The sequence below is a fragment of the Microcaecilia unicolor genome, chromosome 4 (genome assembly GCF_901765095.1).
Source record: "Microcaecilia unicolor chromosome 4, aMicUni1.1, whole genome shotgun sequence".
In the NCBI taxonomy this organism is placed as follows: Eukaryota; Metazoa; Chordata; class Amphibia; order Gymnophiona; family Siphonopidae; genus Microcaecilia; species Microcaecilia unicolor.
The window spans coordinates 170,199,274-170,219,647 of record NC_044034.1 but is presented as its reverse complement, the minus strand read 5'-3'; the positions used below and the strand labels follow the sequence as shown (position 1 = coordinate 170,219,647).

The 20,374-nt window shown below is 42.1% G+C and overlaps 1 protein-coding gene across 1 annotated transcript in view; it reads right to left on the bottom strand.

Annotated features, from left to right (window-relative positions):
* PPFIBP2 (PPFIA binding protein 2) overlaps window positions 1-20,374 on the bottom strand; it is a 310,354-nt gene that overhangs the window by 235,106 nt on the left and 54,874 nt on the right. The window contains 1 exon segment of the mRNA XM_030200947.1: window positions 627-724. Coding sequence (XP_030056807.1) covers window positions 627-690 — 64 coding nt within the window. The 5' untranslated portion in view covers window positions 691-724.

Genomic DNA, 20,374 nt, shown 5'->3' with positions numbered 1-20,374 from the left:
ATGGCAGATAAAAGACCTACATGGTCCATCCAGTCTGCCCAACAGTCACATTCGTTATCAATTCATGACTGAACTAGCAAACCAAAAGTAGCATTAACAGTTTATTTGATATGTTCCACTTTAGGATTTCTTCCCCTCCTCCACCGAGATATACAACACCTGCACTCATAACATACAATATGAATGTGGTATAAAATACGCATACTTGATCTTGATCCATCCTTGTCACTTTCAGGGTTCAGACCATAAAAGTATGCCCGGCACTGGCCCTATTTCCCAACTACGGAAGTGCCATCGAAGCCCACTCTACAATTTTCCTTGGTACCCAACACTTAAGCCTGACCCTAGAAAGATAATCTAGCCGTAAGCAAACCTGCCACTCCTACAACAGTTTGAGAATTAGAAGGACTGCAGGAATCTCACATGTGTATTCTTCTGAAGTTTACTTCCAAGTATCTCAGTGCTTCATATTATTATTTTACTGAAAATACCTTATAGGGCAAGTTTACAACCCTTTCTCTGCTTATTCTGCCAGAACAATCCAGCATCTCTAGTAAAAGCAGAAATGTAAGTCAAATATTAACTCAGCAGGTTTGTTTTCTCTACAAAACATAATTAGACCATACCTGCAATAATGTCATCCATTTGTTCAAGGGCTGCTTCGAGCATGTGACTAGCGTCAGAAGCCATGGCTGGTCTTTAACGTGCCCCCCCTCTTGTTGCTCTGGCATTTCAAACAGCAAAGGAGAAAGAAGAGTTTAAATGTTATTTTTCAGCTCCCTTAGTTCAGTTTTTCAGTACAGTGCCTTCCCTAAGCTAGCAGTGCAGTTCAGGTTTTTTTGTGGTGAGGGAGCATTGCTATTGTACAAGAGGAAAATGGGGAAAGGATTTTATATACTGTCATTCACTGGTACAAATCAAAGCAGTTTACATAGTATATACAGGTACAAGAGGCTCAGACAGTGACACTTGTAACCCTCTAAGTTGTCGAATCACTGTGGTTTCTGTTCTACAGAAATTTTGGCCTGTGCAAAAAAAAAAAAAGTAATATGGAAAATCTCTGCAGGGCCAAATATCCTCTAATCCAGATGGAATATTCTTTTCTTGGTATGACAAGCACACTGTTTCCAGATACAATTTCAGCTATAGCATTTTGCTGAACTGAAAACTGTGTAAATTCACCCCAGGACATTCATTTTGTTCTAGAACTGCATTTAGGAAAATTAATTGGTGAAGACCTGAAAAGTTCTACCACTGCACCAGCCTAACTTGTCAAGCATCTCTTCCACAAAATTTGCATGGTGACAAACATCAGGTAAGACTCTAGAAAGTCTACTTGGCTCATCTGCATGACTTACTTATCCAAATTAAAGTAGTTCTTTTTAGGTGGGCTAGGAGGTATTTTACAGGCATAATCACACTATTCCACTTTTCCAACATCCCGGTTCAAGTCAGCAGAGATGGACATTGATGATGATTTCAAGGGCTATTAGATAAAGGGGTCTCTGTACTGAAGCTTAACATGTAAACTAAACCCTATTTACTAAGGTGCACTAAGAATTTGCAGTCACCATACCACAACTGCCAAAATTACTGCATAGCCTCTGCGTTAACTGTCGGGGGCATTCCTAGCATCTTCCCAGAAAATGTATTTACCATGTGTTAATTGTCCTGCAGATAACACAATGCAGTTAATATTGGTAGGTACAGCTAACTGCACTGCATTATCTGCTGCGGTAATAGTTACTGTGCAGTAATTACCACCATGTTAACTACGGTGTAGTGTCCACCAATTCTCTGCTCACTCTCCACATTAGTTAACTGTTATCCTGTGTTAACTGCCACATTAACAGTTAACACAGTTTAATAAACTGACCCCTAAGGGTCCGGATCCAAGATGGCGTTTGCGAAGGTCGCATGAACGCCAGCTCCAGCTGCCCGTTGCGAAATTTCAAGTGGATAACTTACCTATTTTACAATGGGTAAGAGAAAGGGGAAGCTTGGGACACCCTGCTCCACGGGTCAGGCGAATCCCCCAGCCGCTCGTCAAATGACGCTAGAGCAGTCGGGTCTGGTTGTTCAGAGGATTCAAGCCGGCGCTTCGAGCGGTCCAACGGAGATCTTGGACCTTAGTACAGAGGGAGTGTCATTGAGCCCCCCTCTGAGGATAACCCCCTTGAGACCCGGAGGAATTTTGTTGGCGACGGAGAACCAGCCGAAGGTGGTATCCGGAAGTGTGACCCCTGCGGTTGGCAGTGGAGACCCCGTTGCCACTTCGTCTCCGATCGGAACATCACTGCAGGCAGGCTTGATATCGAAGGCCTCTCAGCCTGTATGGAATCGGGACGAATCCTCTGTGGGAAATCGGGAGATAGTGAAACCAGCGGTTATCACCATGGACTCCATTTGGGAGGCAATTCAAGGGTTAAACGCCACGCTACTCCAGGTAGCAGGTTCTTTGGAGAAGCTGTCACAGGCTCAGATTGAGATATCCGGAAAGGTGACTGAGCAAACATCTAGGGTGGACTCCATTGAAACTGAGGTAAACTCTAATAAGAATTTTATTCAAGCTATAATGAAGGACAATAATGCACAAAGGAAAAAAAATTGAATATATGGAGAACCAGCAGAGGAGAAATAACCTTCGGTTTTTGAATTTCCCCAAGTCCCCATTAATCCCTGCCAAAGAGATGTTGAAAAAGTATTTCATTGAAATTCTGGGGATTCCCTCAGAAGCTTTTCCTCCATTAACTCGAGTTCTTTACATCTCTGGGGCAGGAAAGGGGATAATATCTTCCCCTCAGCTAAATTTAACTCAGTTCCTCGAAAACTCAATGGAGGTTATCACAGAGAGGACGACACTCCTGGTAGCTTTTGCTCTGGAACTGGACCGCAACAATATCTTTAGGTTGTTTTTCCGCCATATTTCCACACCCTTTTTGGGTTCGAAAATTCAGGTATTTCCTGATCTCTCTCGAGAGACACAAAGAAAAAGGAAAGACTTTTTATTATTAAAAGTAAGAGTCCTACAATTAGGTGGGACCTTTAATCTCAAGTTTCCATGTAAATGCTGTATTTCCTTACAATCTACTAATTATATTTTTTTTCGAACCTGAAAACTTAAAATATTCATTACTAGCAAGGAGTAATTTGGGCGTTAACTTGAATTGTAATTATCGGCCTGCCCTGACCTGAGTTCTTGCCCTTTCCTGTAAATTTTTTTATTTTTGAGTTTAAAAATGTACCTATATCTTGGATCAATAATATGTGGTCTAATATAATATACTGTTTTTTCCTTTTCTTTTTACTTTCCTTTTTGGATATATGTCTATGTAAATTAGACTTTTGTAATGCTATTTATGTTTATGATGTAAATGTAAATGAAAAATCAATAAATAGAATATAAACTGACCCCTAAATGCATCTTCAAAGGGCATTTAGAAATGTGTGCTAAAATTGGTTTGTACATGTAAATGAAGAAACACCATGCACATTAGGATTTGGTAGGTGTGCAGAAGTAGCATGATATGCTCTCCTCCACAAATTCTTTCATGCATTCTCACTAAGATCTAAAATGTAATACCTCCTTGGAGTGGTTGTTAGATTAAGGGGCTACCATGCCTCAATCATCCCAACACAATTCTGAAAAAGCTGCCACGCCCCAATATCCCTCTCACACCAACAAATCAAGGGTCACCAGGCCTTTTACCTCTCTCAAGTGCCCCCTGTCTATATCTTCCAGTGAAAGCCAGGGTAGATGGAAGCAGAAGAAAGTATAACCCCTCCTGACCTGCTGCTTCCAACATCCCAAACAGCATCAGCTGACATATAATGCACTTTTTGAGGCAAAGGAAAATGAGAGGTCAGCCACTGTTATTTTGGATACTAGACGCAATTGTTCTCTCTTCTGCCTCCATCTACCATTTTCATTGTCAGAAAGGTAGACAGGGGAGGGGACTTGATGGTGAGAGAAAATGGAGCAGGAGTGAATCCAGGAATGGTGACTCCTTGGATTTTTGGGTGTGAAATGGAAGAACTAAAATTAACTGAATCCAAACATAAGTACTATAGCAGCTTAGTGGGCCAGGATGCCCTTGACAAAAAAAAATTATTCACTCTAGTCAGAAGCCTAACCTCCACCCACTTTTCTGATAAGACGGTATAAAGAAGTCCTTCTTCTCAAGTTCTAGCAGACTACTTTGAAAGCAAAGCCAATCAAATCAGAGCAGAGCAGAACTAACGAATAGTAATCCAATAGAGAAAAACGTGAAGGCCTATGACTCAGGAGCTAACCCGAGTCCAGCCTCAAATAAAGGATTCAAAACAAACCAAGTATGGGAAATTTTCCAATCGTTATCTACTGAAGAAGTAAACTCACTACTACTAAAATGCTAACACTCACACTGCCTCCTAGACCACTGCTGGAATTCTTGTTCCAAACCACCCCAACAAAGGTAGTTCAATGGCTAACAGACTACCTTAAGGGGCTACTAGAGTCAGGATCCCTTCCTCCAGACATGGTCAAAATCGTTCTCACACCACTGTCTCAGGACTAGACATAGCCTCTGCAGCAAACTACTGCCCAGTAGCAAGTATACCACTCTTTACAAAAATGCTAGAATCATATGTTAGCAAACAATTCTCTAAATATCTGGACATATTTTCCACTCTACACCAGTTACAATTCAGATTAAAATCTGTACACAGCACAGAAATCCTGCTCTCAGTCCTAACAACATATGTCAAACAATACTTTTGTAAGGGTGACCAAGTTCTACTACTTCAGCTTGACAGCAGTGTTCAACTCGGTGGATCAGTAATGCTACTAGAACGACTGAACCAGATTGGAATAACCAAACTAGTCTTCAAATGGTTCAATGAATTCCTCTCAAACTGAAGCTACTCAGTGAAACAAAACAAACACTTTTCCAAATACTGGATTCCGAAATGTGGTGTTCCCTGCTCTCTCCAATCTTGTTCAATTTGTTCATGTCTTCCCTCAGTTCAATACACATGAGATCAAGAAAGCTACTACTATCATATGTGGATGACATCATACTCTTACTGCCTCTGACACCCTCACAACAAGACCCAAACCAATTGGCAACAATTGGGATGAACACCATTCAAACCTGGGCCCTGGCAAACAAACTGAAACTGAACACACAAAAGACCATGATTCTTTCATTCAGTAATCAAGGAGTTGAGGCCCCTAACTCAATAAAATTACCCAACAATAACATCTTCCCAGTTGAATCAGAAGCTAGAGTGCTTGGGGGTCATCCTTGACTCCTCCATAACTTTCACTTCCAACATCAACCAACTATGGAAGAAAACAATGTTTAAAATTAGGCAACTACATCCAATTAGGTCATCTTTTGATCAAAAAGCCTTTGCGTTACTGGTACAAATGTTCATCCTACCACACCTGGACTACTGTAATGTTCTACTATTTGGCATTAAGAGCAAATATCAAAGAAAACTACAGATCATACAGAACACTGCAGCAAGATTAATGTACAAAATTGAAAAGATATACTAGTGTTTCATCTTATCTTACAAAACTACACTGGCTACCAATAGCCGAAAGAACTAAATTCAAGGTCACATGCCTAGTCATAGGCGCCCGGTATAAGAGGCTTAGCCGGTGCCCGAGGGGTTTTAGCCTCCCGCCTGCCCGTTTGCCCGAATTTCTTGGCGGGCGAGCGGCGCTGTGAGTCTCCCCTTCCCTCCCATTCCTATCTGCCCCGCACCGCCCTTTAAATCTTTAATTTACCTCATCCCAGCGGCGGCCGCGTCATTTCAGCCCGCCCTGCCCGTCTCTAGTCTTCTCTCCCTTCGTGACGTGTTCGTTCCGCAGAGTCCCGCCTTCTGACATCATTTCCTTGAGGGCGGGACTCTGAGGGAACGAAGTCACAAAGGGAGTGAGTTCGTTCCCTCAGAGTCCCGCCCTTGAGGAAATGATGTCAGAAGGCGGGACTCTGCGGAACGGACTCACATCACGATGAAGGGAGAGAAGACTAGAGATGGGCAGGGCAGGCTGAAATTACGTGGCCGCCGCTGGGAGGAGGTAAATTAAAGCTTTAAAGGGTGGTGTGGGGCAGATAGGAAGTAAGGGGAGGGAAGGGGAGACCCACGGCACCGCTGGCCCAGATGGATGGAGGCAGGGGAGAGGAGAATCGCGCTGGGTATGGATGGAGGGGGAAGTAAGGGGAGGGAAGGGGAGACCCACGGCTCTGCTGGCCCAGATGGATGGAGGCAGGGGAGAGAAGAATTGCGCTGGGTATGGATGGAGGGGGAAAGGGGACAGAATGGAGGGCAGGGGAGAGGAGGTTTGCTGGACGGGTGGATAGAGGGGATGGCAGGGGAGAGAGGAGGGTTGCTGGACATGGATGGAGGGCAGGTCGGGGCGAGGAGATTTGCTGGACATAGGTGGATGGAGGGGAGAGTAGAGTTGCTGGACACGGGTGGGTGGCTAGAGGGGAGAGGAGGGTTGCTGGACATGGGTGGATGGAGGGGAGGGCAGGGGAGAGAGGAGGTTTGCTGGACATGGATGGATGGAGGACAGGGGAGAGAAGAGGGTTGCTGGACATGGATGGATGGAGGGCAGGGGAGAGAGGAGGGTTGCTGGACATGGATGGAGGGGAGGAGAATTGTTGGACATGGATGGAGGGAGGGAAGACAGGAAGGAGATGCACATGGATGAAGGGGAGAAATTCTGGGCATGCATGGAGGGGAGGGAAGACAGAGGAAGGAGATGCACATGAATGGAGGGGAAGGGAGAGAGAAGAAATGCTGGACATGGATGGAGGGGAGGGAAGAGAGAGGAAGGAGATGAGATGAGGGAAAAGAGAGAAAACCTGCATATCGATGGAGAAAATAGGCAGAAGCTGGATCCACTGGACAGTCAAGTCTGCAGAGGACCCAGCTTTTACTTACGGATGTAAGGCAAGAAATGAAGAAGCAAGGCGGAAAGTAAAGAAATAAATGGAAAGGAAGCCCTGGAAACTGAGTTAAGAGGACAGATAGCAGCAGAATCGGATACTGGGCCAGCATGATCAGAAAAACAAAGTCACCAGACAACAAAGGTAGAAAAGATCATTTTATTTTCACTATAGTGTTTGGAATATGTCCACTTTGAGAATCAGGTGCTCAACATTAAAAGTTTATATTTATTTACTTATTTATGGCATTTTATCCCACATTAAACATGAATTAGGGTGTTTTGTGGCTCTACATGAGAATTGTTTCATATTGTTGACGGTCTGCATTTTCCGTATGGGTGGTATATTGGTGTATTAGGTTCTGCCCAGTGTAATATTTATGGTACAGTAAGGTTCTGAGTGTGTTTTTGCACAAAGTTGTGCATAGTGTTTTGCAGTTGAGCGATTGTGGTTAGTATATGCTTTGAGCAACTACTTTATTCTTTGACATATGATACATATCTAATATCTAAATTTAATAAAAGGTATTAATTGTGACTTTTATTTTTATTTATTTACTTTTTCTGTGTGTTATCAGATAATTATGGATTTAAGCTCCACCCCTGGCCCACCCCTAACCCCACCCCCTTTAGCCTCCCCAAACTGTTGGGCCACCGACCGCCTATGTACCTAGTCTTTCAGATTCTTCAAGGTACTAACTCAGAACTGCCAATTAACATCTCTTCTATCTATACTGTTCATTCCAACAGACTGAAAGAGCAATTGAACTTTGCCACACCGTTTCACAAGGGAATCCGATCACGGAAAACCTATTACTCGCTCTTCTCTGTATCAGGGATTGCTCTATGGAACTCACTCCCTATTGATATTAGATCAGAGAACAACTACCTCAGCTTCCGAAAGAAGCTAAAAACTTTCCTCTTCCCAAAGTCTGACACATATCGATCACCAATCCTGAATCCCCCAACAAACTCTTGAACTATCAAATATATCACATGGACCCCTAACAAACTGTAGAACTTTCAGACATCAGACTGATAACATTCACAATTATAATCCCATACTTCCACAGTATTCACCCAATGCCCTACTTATAATACTGTAACTGTTGTTCGACTAACGATGTAAACCACACTGAACCCTAAACAGGGGATATCAGCGGTATATAAGACCTAAATTGAATTGAAGAAGTGGACTTTAGGGAACAGCAGCCCATTTAGTACTGTTCAGGAAGGGAATGGATTCCCCCATATTAACAAACCCTTTCACATTGGTTCTGTTAGCCCAAAGGATTTTAAGGCACAAGTAGGATGCATAGTAATCTTGCATGCTCACTGTAATGGAGGTAAATATATAACAATAATACTGTAGAATTAAATTTTTAGACAGAAAATACTATTTATTTATTTCTTTTTCTTTCCTGCCTTTTTAAATAAATTCACCCAAGGTGATGTACAGCAAGACTAGGCAGGACATAGCCAACAGACAATTACAGCAGTAAAAATATGCACATAGTGCTTTGAAAATGAACCCCATAACACTACACATGATAGCATAGTATGTTATTTACAATGTCAACACAATACACATTAAAACATCTTTAATGGACAGCATAGTGGGCTAGATTCAGTAAATGATGCTCAAAAATTGGCGCTCATTGCTATTCTATAATGGACACTCAAAGATAAGCCCTCATTATAGAATAACACTGAATGCCAATTATGGAGCCCAAATTTGGGTGCCTGGACTCATGCTTGCTGAAACCAGGTGTAATTCCCAGTACACAATTTGGGCACACATTCCATGTATTCTATAATACTGCACATAAATTTTAGGAATGCACCTGACCTGCCCATGTACCTCTTATGGCCATGCCCTCTTTTAGGTTGTGAACTATAGGATTTGGGATTGTTATAAAATAGCAAGATGTGAACGCAAATCTATATTGATGCCAATTAGAACTTAATTATTGGCATTAATTGGCTTGTTAGCCAATTTAGTTGGGCATACATCTTGGATCGGTGCCCAAATATTGGTGCTCGATTTTGGGTGCCATATTAGAGAGTTGCACGGGGACAGATTTCACCCATCCCCACCTGTCCCCGCTGGAATCTCCTCCATCCCCCCCCCCCACCCATCCCTGCAAGTAATCTCCTCCATCCCCGTCCGCCACCTGTGCTAAAATAACCAGACTTGTGGTAAAATAACTCAACTTAACAGTAGCTCATGTTGATAACTTCCCTCTCAGTGCTTATGGTGATTTCAATGCTATCAAACATATCCATTAATTTTTTTAGTGCTATTATAATTGTCATGGCACAAGCAAAGGATTGGTAGGCTGGCCTAGCACTACACTTTCACAGGGACTCTCACGGGGATGGACATAGGTTTTGTGGGGTTCCTGCGAAAGGCTGGAAGGGCTTCCCACTAACCCTGTTCCCGTGCAGCTCTCTATGCCATATATAGAATCCAGGGGAATATGTATAGATAGATAACATAGAGTAACAGGAGTTAGATAAAAAACAAGGGTCTAACTTATGAAAAATTGTATGAGGAGACAGAAAAGGTGCATGAAAGTGATTTCAACTAGAGGAGGAGTGCAGCTGGTGTTAGTCCTTGTGTGTACTCAAATCTGTTCTCCAAGCCTGCAGATCATGTTACAAATGAGAAATGAGTGTGTTCTTTTTGATATGGTTCAAAACTTGTGACATTGAAACTATTTTATCTTGGCTGATACCTGGAAGGGGAGGAGTTCCCTGTTAAATCTTAACAGCTGTCTGCTGTATTTCTATTTACTGCACACATTGCTGCATAGATATACAAATTTCAAAAGGAATAGGGTGCCCTTGATCCTAGTTTGTACTGAGAAAGTTAATGTTTAAGTATTCAGAACTATTTTGAACTTGAATTACTGGGAGATTAATCGGCAGTTCAGACAGAAGAAAGTGTCCGACCATTCTGTTCTTAGTATCACTTACCATGCACTAATTTACATGGTAATTGCTTACCATGACAGGTGGGGAGATGGACCAGTTATGACTGTGGTCTGCACTTGCAGTTAGCACATGGGAAGTTACTGTGTGCTGTCACTGTTGCAGACAGGGTACACTTCTCTCTTCCTCAGGAGGAGACAATAAATGCATCTACACTATCCGCATGCAGTTACCACAGTATGATGCTTAAAAAAAATTTTGATCAACAAGCCCCTCCCCAATCCACTTGTTAAGCATCCTTAGTCCTCCAAGCACCCCCCCCCCCCCACACACACACACTTGATTCCTTTCCCTACCACTTTCTGGGGTGTCTGTCAGAGCCTACCCAAGCGCATGGATAGAGAGGCTAGGAGCCAGGTAGGATCAGGAACCAAATGTATCAGCCGGGATCAATTACAGAACAGGAACCACAGATACAGCAGAAGTAACTATGGAGCAGAAATCTGGCATAAAAACAGGAACCAGAGATAAAGCAGGAACCAAATGTGAAGTAAGTAGAAAAGAACTTGCACTGAAGCAATGCAAGGAACTGAGATGGCAGTAGATGCAGGCATATGAGCCAAACTTTTCAAAATGATTGGGGGTGCTGAACCCAAAAGAAATTGCCCCTCCTTGGACACAGTCAAAGTTTGCTAAATATTGGAGGTGCTCAAGCACTCTCAGCACCTACAGAGCTGGTTCCTATGGATGCAGGACACGCCCACCAAACACTTTTGAACCAGCAAGGGTGAGTCTAGCTGGGCTTATGTACTATCATTGACAAAACACAGCTCTTGCTGGTCCAATGGCCTACTCTGACGGTGGGGAAGGCTTCTCCTTCTGCTGTTCATGGTACATTTTCTGGAACTCAGGTTGTAGCTATGCAGCCTCAATGGCTCAGCTGCAAGTCTCCCGTCACTGGCTTGTGAGGTTGCGAATGCAATTCACCAACAAACACAGTGTCTCTGGTGAGTTTCTGAAGGGACAGAAGTGACCCTAAAGGCTCCTGCCCCCTCACCAGCCTGGGTTCAACATGGTAGATCTGATCTCTAGAGGTAGTACTGCGAGTCTACCGCTAGAGATCGGCTACTATTTTGAGCACAGGCTGGCAACGGGGAACAAGTATCCAGGGATCCAGGGCCAGTGCAAGAGTATTGAGTGCCCTAACTTTCTACATTATACCCCTCCCCCAATTAACTTTTCCCCTCTGGGATTCTGATCATTAAATTCTACAGTCATGATCATCCTATAACAAATCTATAAAGCAACACATAATTGGGGTTCATACTATTGAATATTAGATTTTGCTTTTTCACTGATTGATGGTTCTTTGTGTTTGTGTGGTTGTAAGATTTTTTTTTTTTTTTTTTTGCTTTGACTGCAGCTGCTTTGATGGGACATAAAGGCTGCCACCCTAGGCTTAATGGTTGGACCAGCACCGCAGGGATCATTCTTTCCCCCTCCAGAACCCACCAGTGATACCCCACTAAGTGCCAAGGGGAGGGTTGGAGGGTGGAAATACTAATTGGATGGTTGGAGGGATTAAAGATGGTCAACAGGGAGCTTAGGGGGATCAGGATATTCATCGGGGAAGACTGGGTGGGAATTTTAAACATGTCTGCCCTTTACAGCAGCACTTGTCAACCCAGTCCTCAGGGCACACCTAGTCAGTCAGGCTTTCAGGATATTTACAATGAAAATGCCTGAGAGAAATTTGCATGCACTGTCTCCTTGGTATGCAAATCTCTTTTATGCATATTCATTGTGGATATCCTGAAAACCTGACTGACTCAATGTGCCCCGAAGACTGGGCTGAGAACCACAACTGCAGGGCATATGCTAGCCATATCCCAGTTACCACACAGGCTTTTTTGCATTTGTTGTGCATTAATTTCTGCAATTAACACACAGTAACTGCAAAATTTTACTGCATTTTAGTAAACAGGCCCCTTCATTAGTAAATAGATCCTACTATACAAAATGGAAACTGCACTAAACCACAACGTTAATGTGTGTCAGTGCTTGGTAGCACCTTTGGTAAATCTAGTTCTAGGAAAATTAGGGCTTTATTTCAGATATTAAACCCCCTTATTTTTAGGCCAGTTGCTGGTGTGCAAAAAAATTCCAGGACTTAGTAACAGGTGCAGTGATGGCACTGGAGCTGCCGGTGCAAGAATGGGCATGTGGTACAAAAGCACATCAGACTGGGAAGCACTATAGGGATAGATGAAACTGACAACCCTACTTTGTGCCAGAAGCTGCAGAAGGTATTTTTTTGTAAGCACAGATACTTACATTTCCAGGGAGTGAAGAAAATTAGCATAATTACCACTTGCTAATCACAAACTGGGCACTTGGGGATGTTTTATACAGATGTATCACATGACAATTGAGGATGGAACAACCCCTTCAATGGTGCTAATTATACACCCACAGAGAGCCTGACAGGGACAAGCTTCCTGTTGAAAGCCAAGAAAATACATTTGCTCATTAAATCTGTGTAATGGTGATTTTATTTTCTTATTTTCATTTTGGTACCAAATTCTAAGGATGCAATCCTGTAAGTAGGCACTTCATTTTAGTGGCCCTGATGCTGCACGGTGAGAACATATTCTATACTGGAATCTTGGTGCCCGGATTCTGTTCTAGAATGCTAGCATCACTCAGCACTGGCATACCTTACATTAACACAACCACAGTTACACCAGCCATACACTTGGTGTACCTATGAGTACCTAATTGTGGCATTCTGTAAAGCTGCATGTATGATGGGTCCACCCATGCCCCATCTATGCTCTGCCCCCTTGCATATATGCTCTAACCCCCAGATTTTGTATAGGTTGCCCAAAGTTGTGCACCTGATTTTGGGCACAAATCCCAGATCCACGCACAAACTAATTAGCTAATTAGGCAATAACAATCCATACTGGTGTTAACAAGCACTTAGTTGGCACTAATTAGAAGTTATGCGCAGGTCTGCCCTACACTCTATTTTATAACATGCACACCTAAATTTCATTGCATGTAACTCCAAAGGGGGCGTGGCCATGGGAGAAGCATGGGCAGGTCAAGGGCATTCCCAAAAATTAGGTGCGATGTGTTCACACCCAAAGTTAGGCACGAAATGCGTGTCAAGTTAGTATTCAGTAAAGGTACCACACAGAGCACCCTTTATAGAATACTAGCTAGGCATACATCATTTCATGCCTATCTTTGGGTGCCATATACAGAATCTAGCCCTAGGTGACTTAAATGGGCCCTTAGGGCCCATTTTGATGAGCAAAAGTAAACGCGGACACTAGAGGCTATTAGCGCCATACTAGCACCCATATTTACCAGCACAGAATGATCAGAGAACTACCTCCAGTTCAGAAAAGACCTAAAGACCTACCTCTTTATGAAATTCTATGAGTAAAATATACACTAATCATTCTGGAACAACAATACACAACACAACTTCTAATTGTGATGCATCTTTTCATTTAAGAAATGAACTATGTCTTCTCAAGAAACCCAATGACTATTCCACATGCACTAACAGTTATCTTGCCAACCACTGTAAAACACAGCATCGTAGAACCTTGTAAATGTAATTGAATCAATGTAATCTCTAACAACTGTTAAATGTAAGCCACATTGAACCGAAACTCGTTTTGGATAACTGTGGGATACATGAATAAATAAAGAAATAAAATAATGAATTCCAGAGCCTAAATACATATTGAATGAAAATTCATTTTCTCCTATTTGTTTTAAATGTGTTGCTTTGCAGGGCCTATGAAGCTATTGCCTTCTGCCCACCCTACACACTTTCTGCCCCTTAATTAACTTTAGGATCCCTAGGCAAATGCCCTGAGGATTTGATAATTATACTTAACAATCATGATCACCACAACACCACCCCTCCCAGCCCAATTCTGTAAAAAAATTCCTATTTGACACACTGTTAAAAATTAAACTTTATGTGTTTACATAATGAAGGGAAACTCCAAAAGCCATTTACCTGGGTAAATGGGTAATCTGGAAATTGTTCATCTTCCTTCTGGTTCTTTGAGTATGTGTGGCTGTCAGAAATATTGCTTTTCTATAACTGCAATTGCTCATGCCGCCCCAGGTGACTGCCCCATCTTGCCTAATGTTTAGACCAGCCCTGCCAATTTGTAACTATGAGGGTCTTTTACAAAGGCATTCTAGCGCTTTCAGCGCGCACTGATTAGCGTGCGTTAAGTGCTAGAGACACCCATAGAAATATATGGGCATCTCTAGCGTTTAGTGCATGCATATTTAACTCACGTGCTAAAAACGCTAGTGCACCTTTGTAAAAGGACCCCTATATGACATGCTCCCTGCTATTTGTATTGTTTGAAACAATAACCAATCGATTCATGTTTATTCAATCCACTCCAGTCATGATTTTGCAGACCTCTATCATATCTCCCTTCAGCTATCTTCTCTCTTAAGCTGAAGAGACCTAACTTCTTAAGCCTCTCCCCATGAGCATCATTCCATCCTCTGTACCTTTTCCAATTCTGCTGCCTCTTTTTTGAGATGCAGCAACCAGAACTGCACACAATATTTAAGTTGCAGACACATCATGGAGTAATACAGAGGTATTAAGCTATCCTTTGTTTTATTCTCTATTCCCCTTCTAACATTCTGTCTGCTTGTTTGGCCACTGCTGCACACTGAGCAGATTTCAAATTATTGTCCAGTATAATATCTAGATCCGTTTCCTGAGCAATGACTCCTATGTGGAACCTAGCATTGTGTAGCTATAATTAGGGTTATTCTTCCCTCACTTTACACCTGTCCACATTAAATTTCATCTACCATTTGAATGCCCAGTTCTCCTGCAATTTCTCATAATCTGCATGCAATTTGACAACTTCAAATAATGTTGTGTCAGCAGATTTGATCACTTCATTTGTTATTCCAGTTTCAAGATCATTTAGAAATATATTGCAAAGAATTGGTCCTAGTACAGATCCTTGTGATACTTGACTATTCACCATTCTCCATTGACAAAATTGGCAATTTAACCTTACTCTTTGTTTTCTATCTTTTAACCAATTTTCAGCCAACAACAGTACATTGCCTTCCTTCAAGGCTTATTTCCTCAGGAACCTTTTGTGAGGGGCTTTGTCAAACATTTTCTGAAAATTCAGATATGCTATATCTGGCTCTTCTTTATGCACTTGTATTCAAACCTTCAAAAAAGCATAGTAGATTGGTGAGGTAAGACCTCCCTTGGTTAAATCCGTGTTGATTCTGTCTCATTAAACCATTTCTATGTGTCAAGTAATTTTGTTCTTTATAATTATGATGTTCCATGGCATTGTACAAACAGTAGTAGAATCATATCTCTGTTATCTGAATGTTCTGTGTGCCTATTAAGTGTTTCATTGGTATTATGCAGACATTCAATTGGTCATGTTTTACCTTCACGTGCTTAGCGATTGTTACATGTTTAAAACTATGTATGTGACTATTGTTACCCACCTTGGATAAAGGCGGGATATAAATATAGTAAATAAATAAATAAATTGTATCGTATCTGTTATTTGAATGTTCTAATGTGTGCCTATTAAGTGTTTACTTTACTTTATTTCTTGTGGATCGCAACATACACAAAAGAGTTCAATGCGATTTACATAACCATTCAGTAAGGGCACATATTGGTATTTTGCAGAGATCGTATCACACCTGCAATCTGAATGTTCTAATGTGTGCCTACTAAGGGCCTTGTTTACTAAGATGCACTAGCGTTTTTAGAGCGCGCTAAATGCTAGAGACACCCATATATTTCTATGGGTGTCTCTAGTGTTAGCGTGCACTAAAAACACTACTATTTTGCCCAGCACTAATGTCATGCTCACCAGTCTGTAGCTTCCCAAGCATCCCTGGAGCCTTCAAAAATTGGCGTTACACTGGCCACCCCCCAATCTTCAGGTACCATAGGTACAGATTACTATCATTAAAATCATCTAATAGTACATCTGCAATTTCAATGTTGAGTTCTTTCAATACTCTGGAGTGTATACCATCCAGTCCATGTGATTTGTTATTCTCTAGTTTGATGATTTGGCGTATTACATCTTTCAGTTTCACTGAGATTTGTTTCAGTTCCTCCAAATCATCACCGTTAAATACTATTTTAAGCAAAGTTAGCTTCCTTATATCTTTCTCAATTAAGACTAAAGCAAATAATCTATTTAGTGTCTCCACTGTGGCCTTGTCTTCCCTGAGTGCCCTGTTATCCTGTGATCATCTAATAGTCCAAGTGACTCGCTCACAGGCTTCCTGCTTCAAATGTACCTGAAAAGGTTTTCGTTATGTGTTTTTGCCTCTATATCAAGTTTCTTTCCAAATTCTTGTTTTGCCTTCCTCATAAATACTTTGTGTCTAACTTGCTAGTGCTTATGCTATTTTCTTCATTTGGATCCTCTTTCACCTCACATTTTAATCATGCCAGCTGTTGTTTGGTCTTATTTCTGCCTTGATTGATACATGGGATACATCTGGCCTGGGCTTTTTAAACCATGTCCATGCCTGATGTAAAGTCTTAATCTTTGTTTTGCAGCTGCTCCTTTAAACCCCTTAGAAAGTGAAATGCTAATGCAGTATTTTCTTAGTGTCTTCATTTTATTTATTCACTCTGGTTTTGATCATATTATGATCACTATTGTCAAGTGGCTCCAACACTACTTCCAAATCCTGCATTCCACTAAGGACTATATCTAACACAGCTCTCCTTTTTGTTTCACTTTCCCTAAATTTATCCATGGGGGGGGGGGGGGAAATGTTTTGAGAGTGTTGGTTAAATCAGAAAAGAAATTATTTTAAAATTATACAAATGCATTTTCCAGGGCCTAGCTGACCCAAAGAAATGGGAGGTGAAAAGTCCACCAGTACTTCTGTTTCCATGTAACCTATAGCTATTTTCAGAGAGAAACCACATGGCTTAGTACTATTGATTGTATTAAATTGCGAAATATTTCCCTCGGGAAGAAAGATTTTACGCATTTAAGTTTCCACATTGAGTGGAACATTTTCTTTGTTGTGGAGTTCACTTGGCTCTCGAGTGTGAGGTTGCGGTTGATAGTAATGCCGAGTATTTTCAGACTGTCTGAGATAGGGAGGGAGTGTTCTGGGGTGATTAAGGTTGAGGGTTTGTACGTATTGTGTTGAGATGAGAGGATGAGGCAGTGTGTTTTTTCAGTGTTCAGTTTCAGTTGAAAAGAGTTTGCCCATGAGGTGTTCAAACCGAGTTTGATTTTGCTGGTGATTTCTGTTAGATCATGTCTGAAGGGAATGTATATTGTGACATCGTCTGCGTAGATGAACGGGTTGAGGCCTTGCTTTGATAAGGACTTGGCCAGTGCGCTCATCATTATGTTGAAAAGTGTTGGTGATAGTGGTGATCCTTGAGGTACTCCACAGTCTGCTTTCCAAGGTGGTGATATGTTTAATTTTGATTTCACTTGGTATGTTCTGGTGGTTAGAAAACCCTTGATCCAGCTGAGTATGTTTCCACCAATCCCGAGTCTTAGTAGTATATTGTGGTTTACCATGTCGAATGCGCTCGACATCGAATTGGAGGAGAAATATGCTTTTACCTATAGCTATTTCCTGCTTGAATTTGGCCAGGAGAGTGACTAGCACAGATTCGGTACTATGGAGGGGGCAAAATCCCGATTGTGATTCATGTAGTATTGAGAACTTGTCCATGTAGTCAGTAATCTGTTTGGTTACCATGCTCTCCATCAGTTTGACTGCTAGTGGGATAGATGCAACTGGGCAGTAATTGGCCAGTTCGGTTGTTTTTTTCTTGGTATCTTTTGGGATTGGGGTGAGTAGGATGTTGCCGTGTTCCTCGGGGAAAAGACCTTGATGGAGCAGGTAGTTTAGGTGGGATGTGAGGTCTCTTATGAAGCGGTCAGGGGCGGATTTTAGTAGGTAGCTGGGGCAGGTATCCAATTTGCAGTGGGTGCTGGAGAACCTTTTGATTGCCTGGGTGACTGTTTCGACGGTGAGGAGCGTGAAGTTTGACCAAGTTCGGTCAACTGGGTATTCTCCAGGGTTTGGATCCAGACTATTGATGAAGTTCTCGGTTTCAGTATTGACCTGAGGTAGTGTTTTGCATAGGTTTGTGATTTTTTCATTGAAGTATTTAGCGAGTTTGTCTGCGGATGGAATGTCTGTATTTGTTGCAGAGTGGCCATATTGGCACACACTACATGGTAACTGCGTGGGTAGCATGTAAGCACTTACCACTAGGTCAATGGCTGGCAGTAAGGGCTCAGGCCGTAAACAGGCACACACTAGTTTTAATTTTTGAGCACGCCTATTCCTTGCCCATTAAGCAATGGTCTTTTTCCCAGCCGCGGTAAAAAATGGTCCAACGCGCATCAAAAAGATGTGCGCACACTACTGCAGGTCACGTTTTACCGCAGCTTTGTAAAAGGACCCCTCAATGTGTGATCACAAAGATCTCGAATTTAATTCTATATATAACAGATAGGTGGCATTAAGTGCAGTTGCATTATCAGCAGTTGTGACAGCTAAAACACAAAACAACTCACACACTAGCTGTCACAGCCAGCCACACCTCTCCTCTACTCATCTCATGCCCAGGACTCACCCCTACCCACATCAGGCAGCTAGCACAGGTATATGTACATTCAGTGCCACTGCTTCTATGAAGTGGCACTGGATATATATAAAATATTAAAATGCTGTGGTGTTTGAATATTGACCCATCAGTTAAAATTAAAATCCTGTGAAGAGAAACCCCTTTTATAGGAATATCTTTTGAAAATATCAAAATGCATTTTTTTCTCCTTCTGTGTAATCATTCTATGAAGTCATGACTGACTGTGTCAAGCAAACATTCTAGTTAGAAACCACAGCTTCCCTTTCAAAATTCAGCATCACTTGCCACCAGCACCAAATTCTCCACAGACTTGCACCCAGGGGTGTGCTGGTAAATTGTTAACAGGGGGCTCTCTCTCGCCAGCAAAGTAAAAGAGAATTCAGGAGGGGCCCAAGCCCACATTTTGGGATCCGTTTGTTAAAGTAGCCATGGAGAACCGGCTCCCAAAATTCTTAAAAACTTAACAAATGGCTCTCGAGAGCCTGTGAGAGCCTGCTCCAGCACACCACTGCTTGCACCCACTATAAAGTGAGTACAAAGTACTTGCTGAGATTTCACAAAGAAATCCTGAAGCATTCTGTGTCTTCCTTGCTCCAATCTTGTGTACTTTTTTTTTAGCTATGTTCATAGAAGGCTTTTCAAAAGTATGTTTAGATCAAATGGTGGAGCAGGGTTGGAGAAGAAAATCATATGCACATAATGCATTCCCAAATCTACAGTATTTTATTTTCAATGGAAAATGTACCCCCACAAAAGATGAGTACAAAGGTCTGTAGGTATAAAGTGAAAGCAAGCTTATACTTTTGATTTCAAGCTTGCCTCTAATGCTCTGGTTTACTAAGCAGCGCTAGCGCATGGGCAGCCATTAGCTTTGCTTCGTAAACAGACCCCTCACACTGGAGGACCCCTTTCACGAAGCTGCAGCAAAAGGGGCCTGCGCTAGCACTTTACCGCAGTTAAAAGGCAGATCTTTCATTTTTTCAGGAAATGGCCATGTGGCAAGTGAAGCACCTGCTGCATGGCCAGTTTGGGGGGGGGGGGCCCTTACCGCCACCCATTGAGGTGGCAGTAAGGGCTCCTGCACTAACTCTGTGGTAACCAGGAAGTGCATGGCACTGCCCGATTACTGCCAGTTACACACCGGTGCTCCAAAAATAAAAATATTTTTGTAGCGTTGGATATGACGCGCACTGGGGGTGAGAACTACCAACAGACTGCTGCGATAGACTGGCAGTACTTACCTTTTAGCAAGCGGTAAGCCCATGTTGGGATTACCGCCGCTTTATAAAAGGGGCCCATTGTTTATTGGACATTTGATGTACCCAAATTTTCCATCAAAGAAAAACAGGTTAGATTATAAATCCGGTTAATTAATGTCAATCTGTATCTGCTGTACACCTCCTTAGGTGAATCTCTTCATAAAGGCAATTAATAAAGCCCAAATACCCTCAAATTCTATATATTGTGCCTTAATTTCCGTGTGGAAATCAAAGGGTATTCTATAACAATGCACGTAACTTAATTGGTTAACTAGCTAATCAGCGCTGTCAATTGGATGTTAACAAGCAATTATCAGCACTAATTGGCATTTCGTTCTTTAGATTGTAAGCTCCTTTGAGCAGGGACCGTCCTTCCTTGTTTATTTTGTACAGCGCTGCGTAACCCTAGTAGCGCTCTAGAAATGTTAAGTAGTAGTAGTAGTAGTAGTAGTAATTACAATTTACGCACACAACTTGCTAAGCGTATTTTGTAATGTGGTGCACGTAAATTCCAAGTCGCACAGTTGAAATGAGGGCATGGAATGG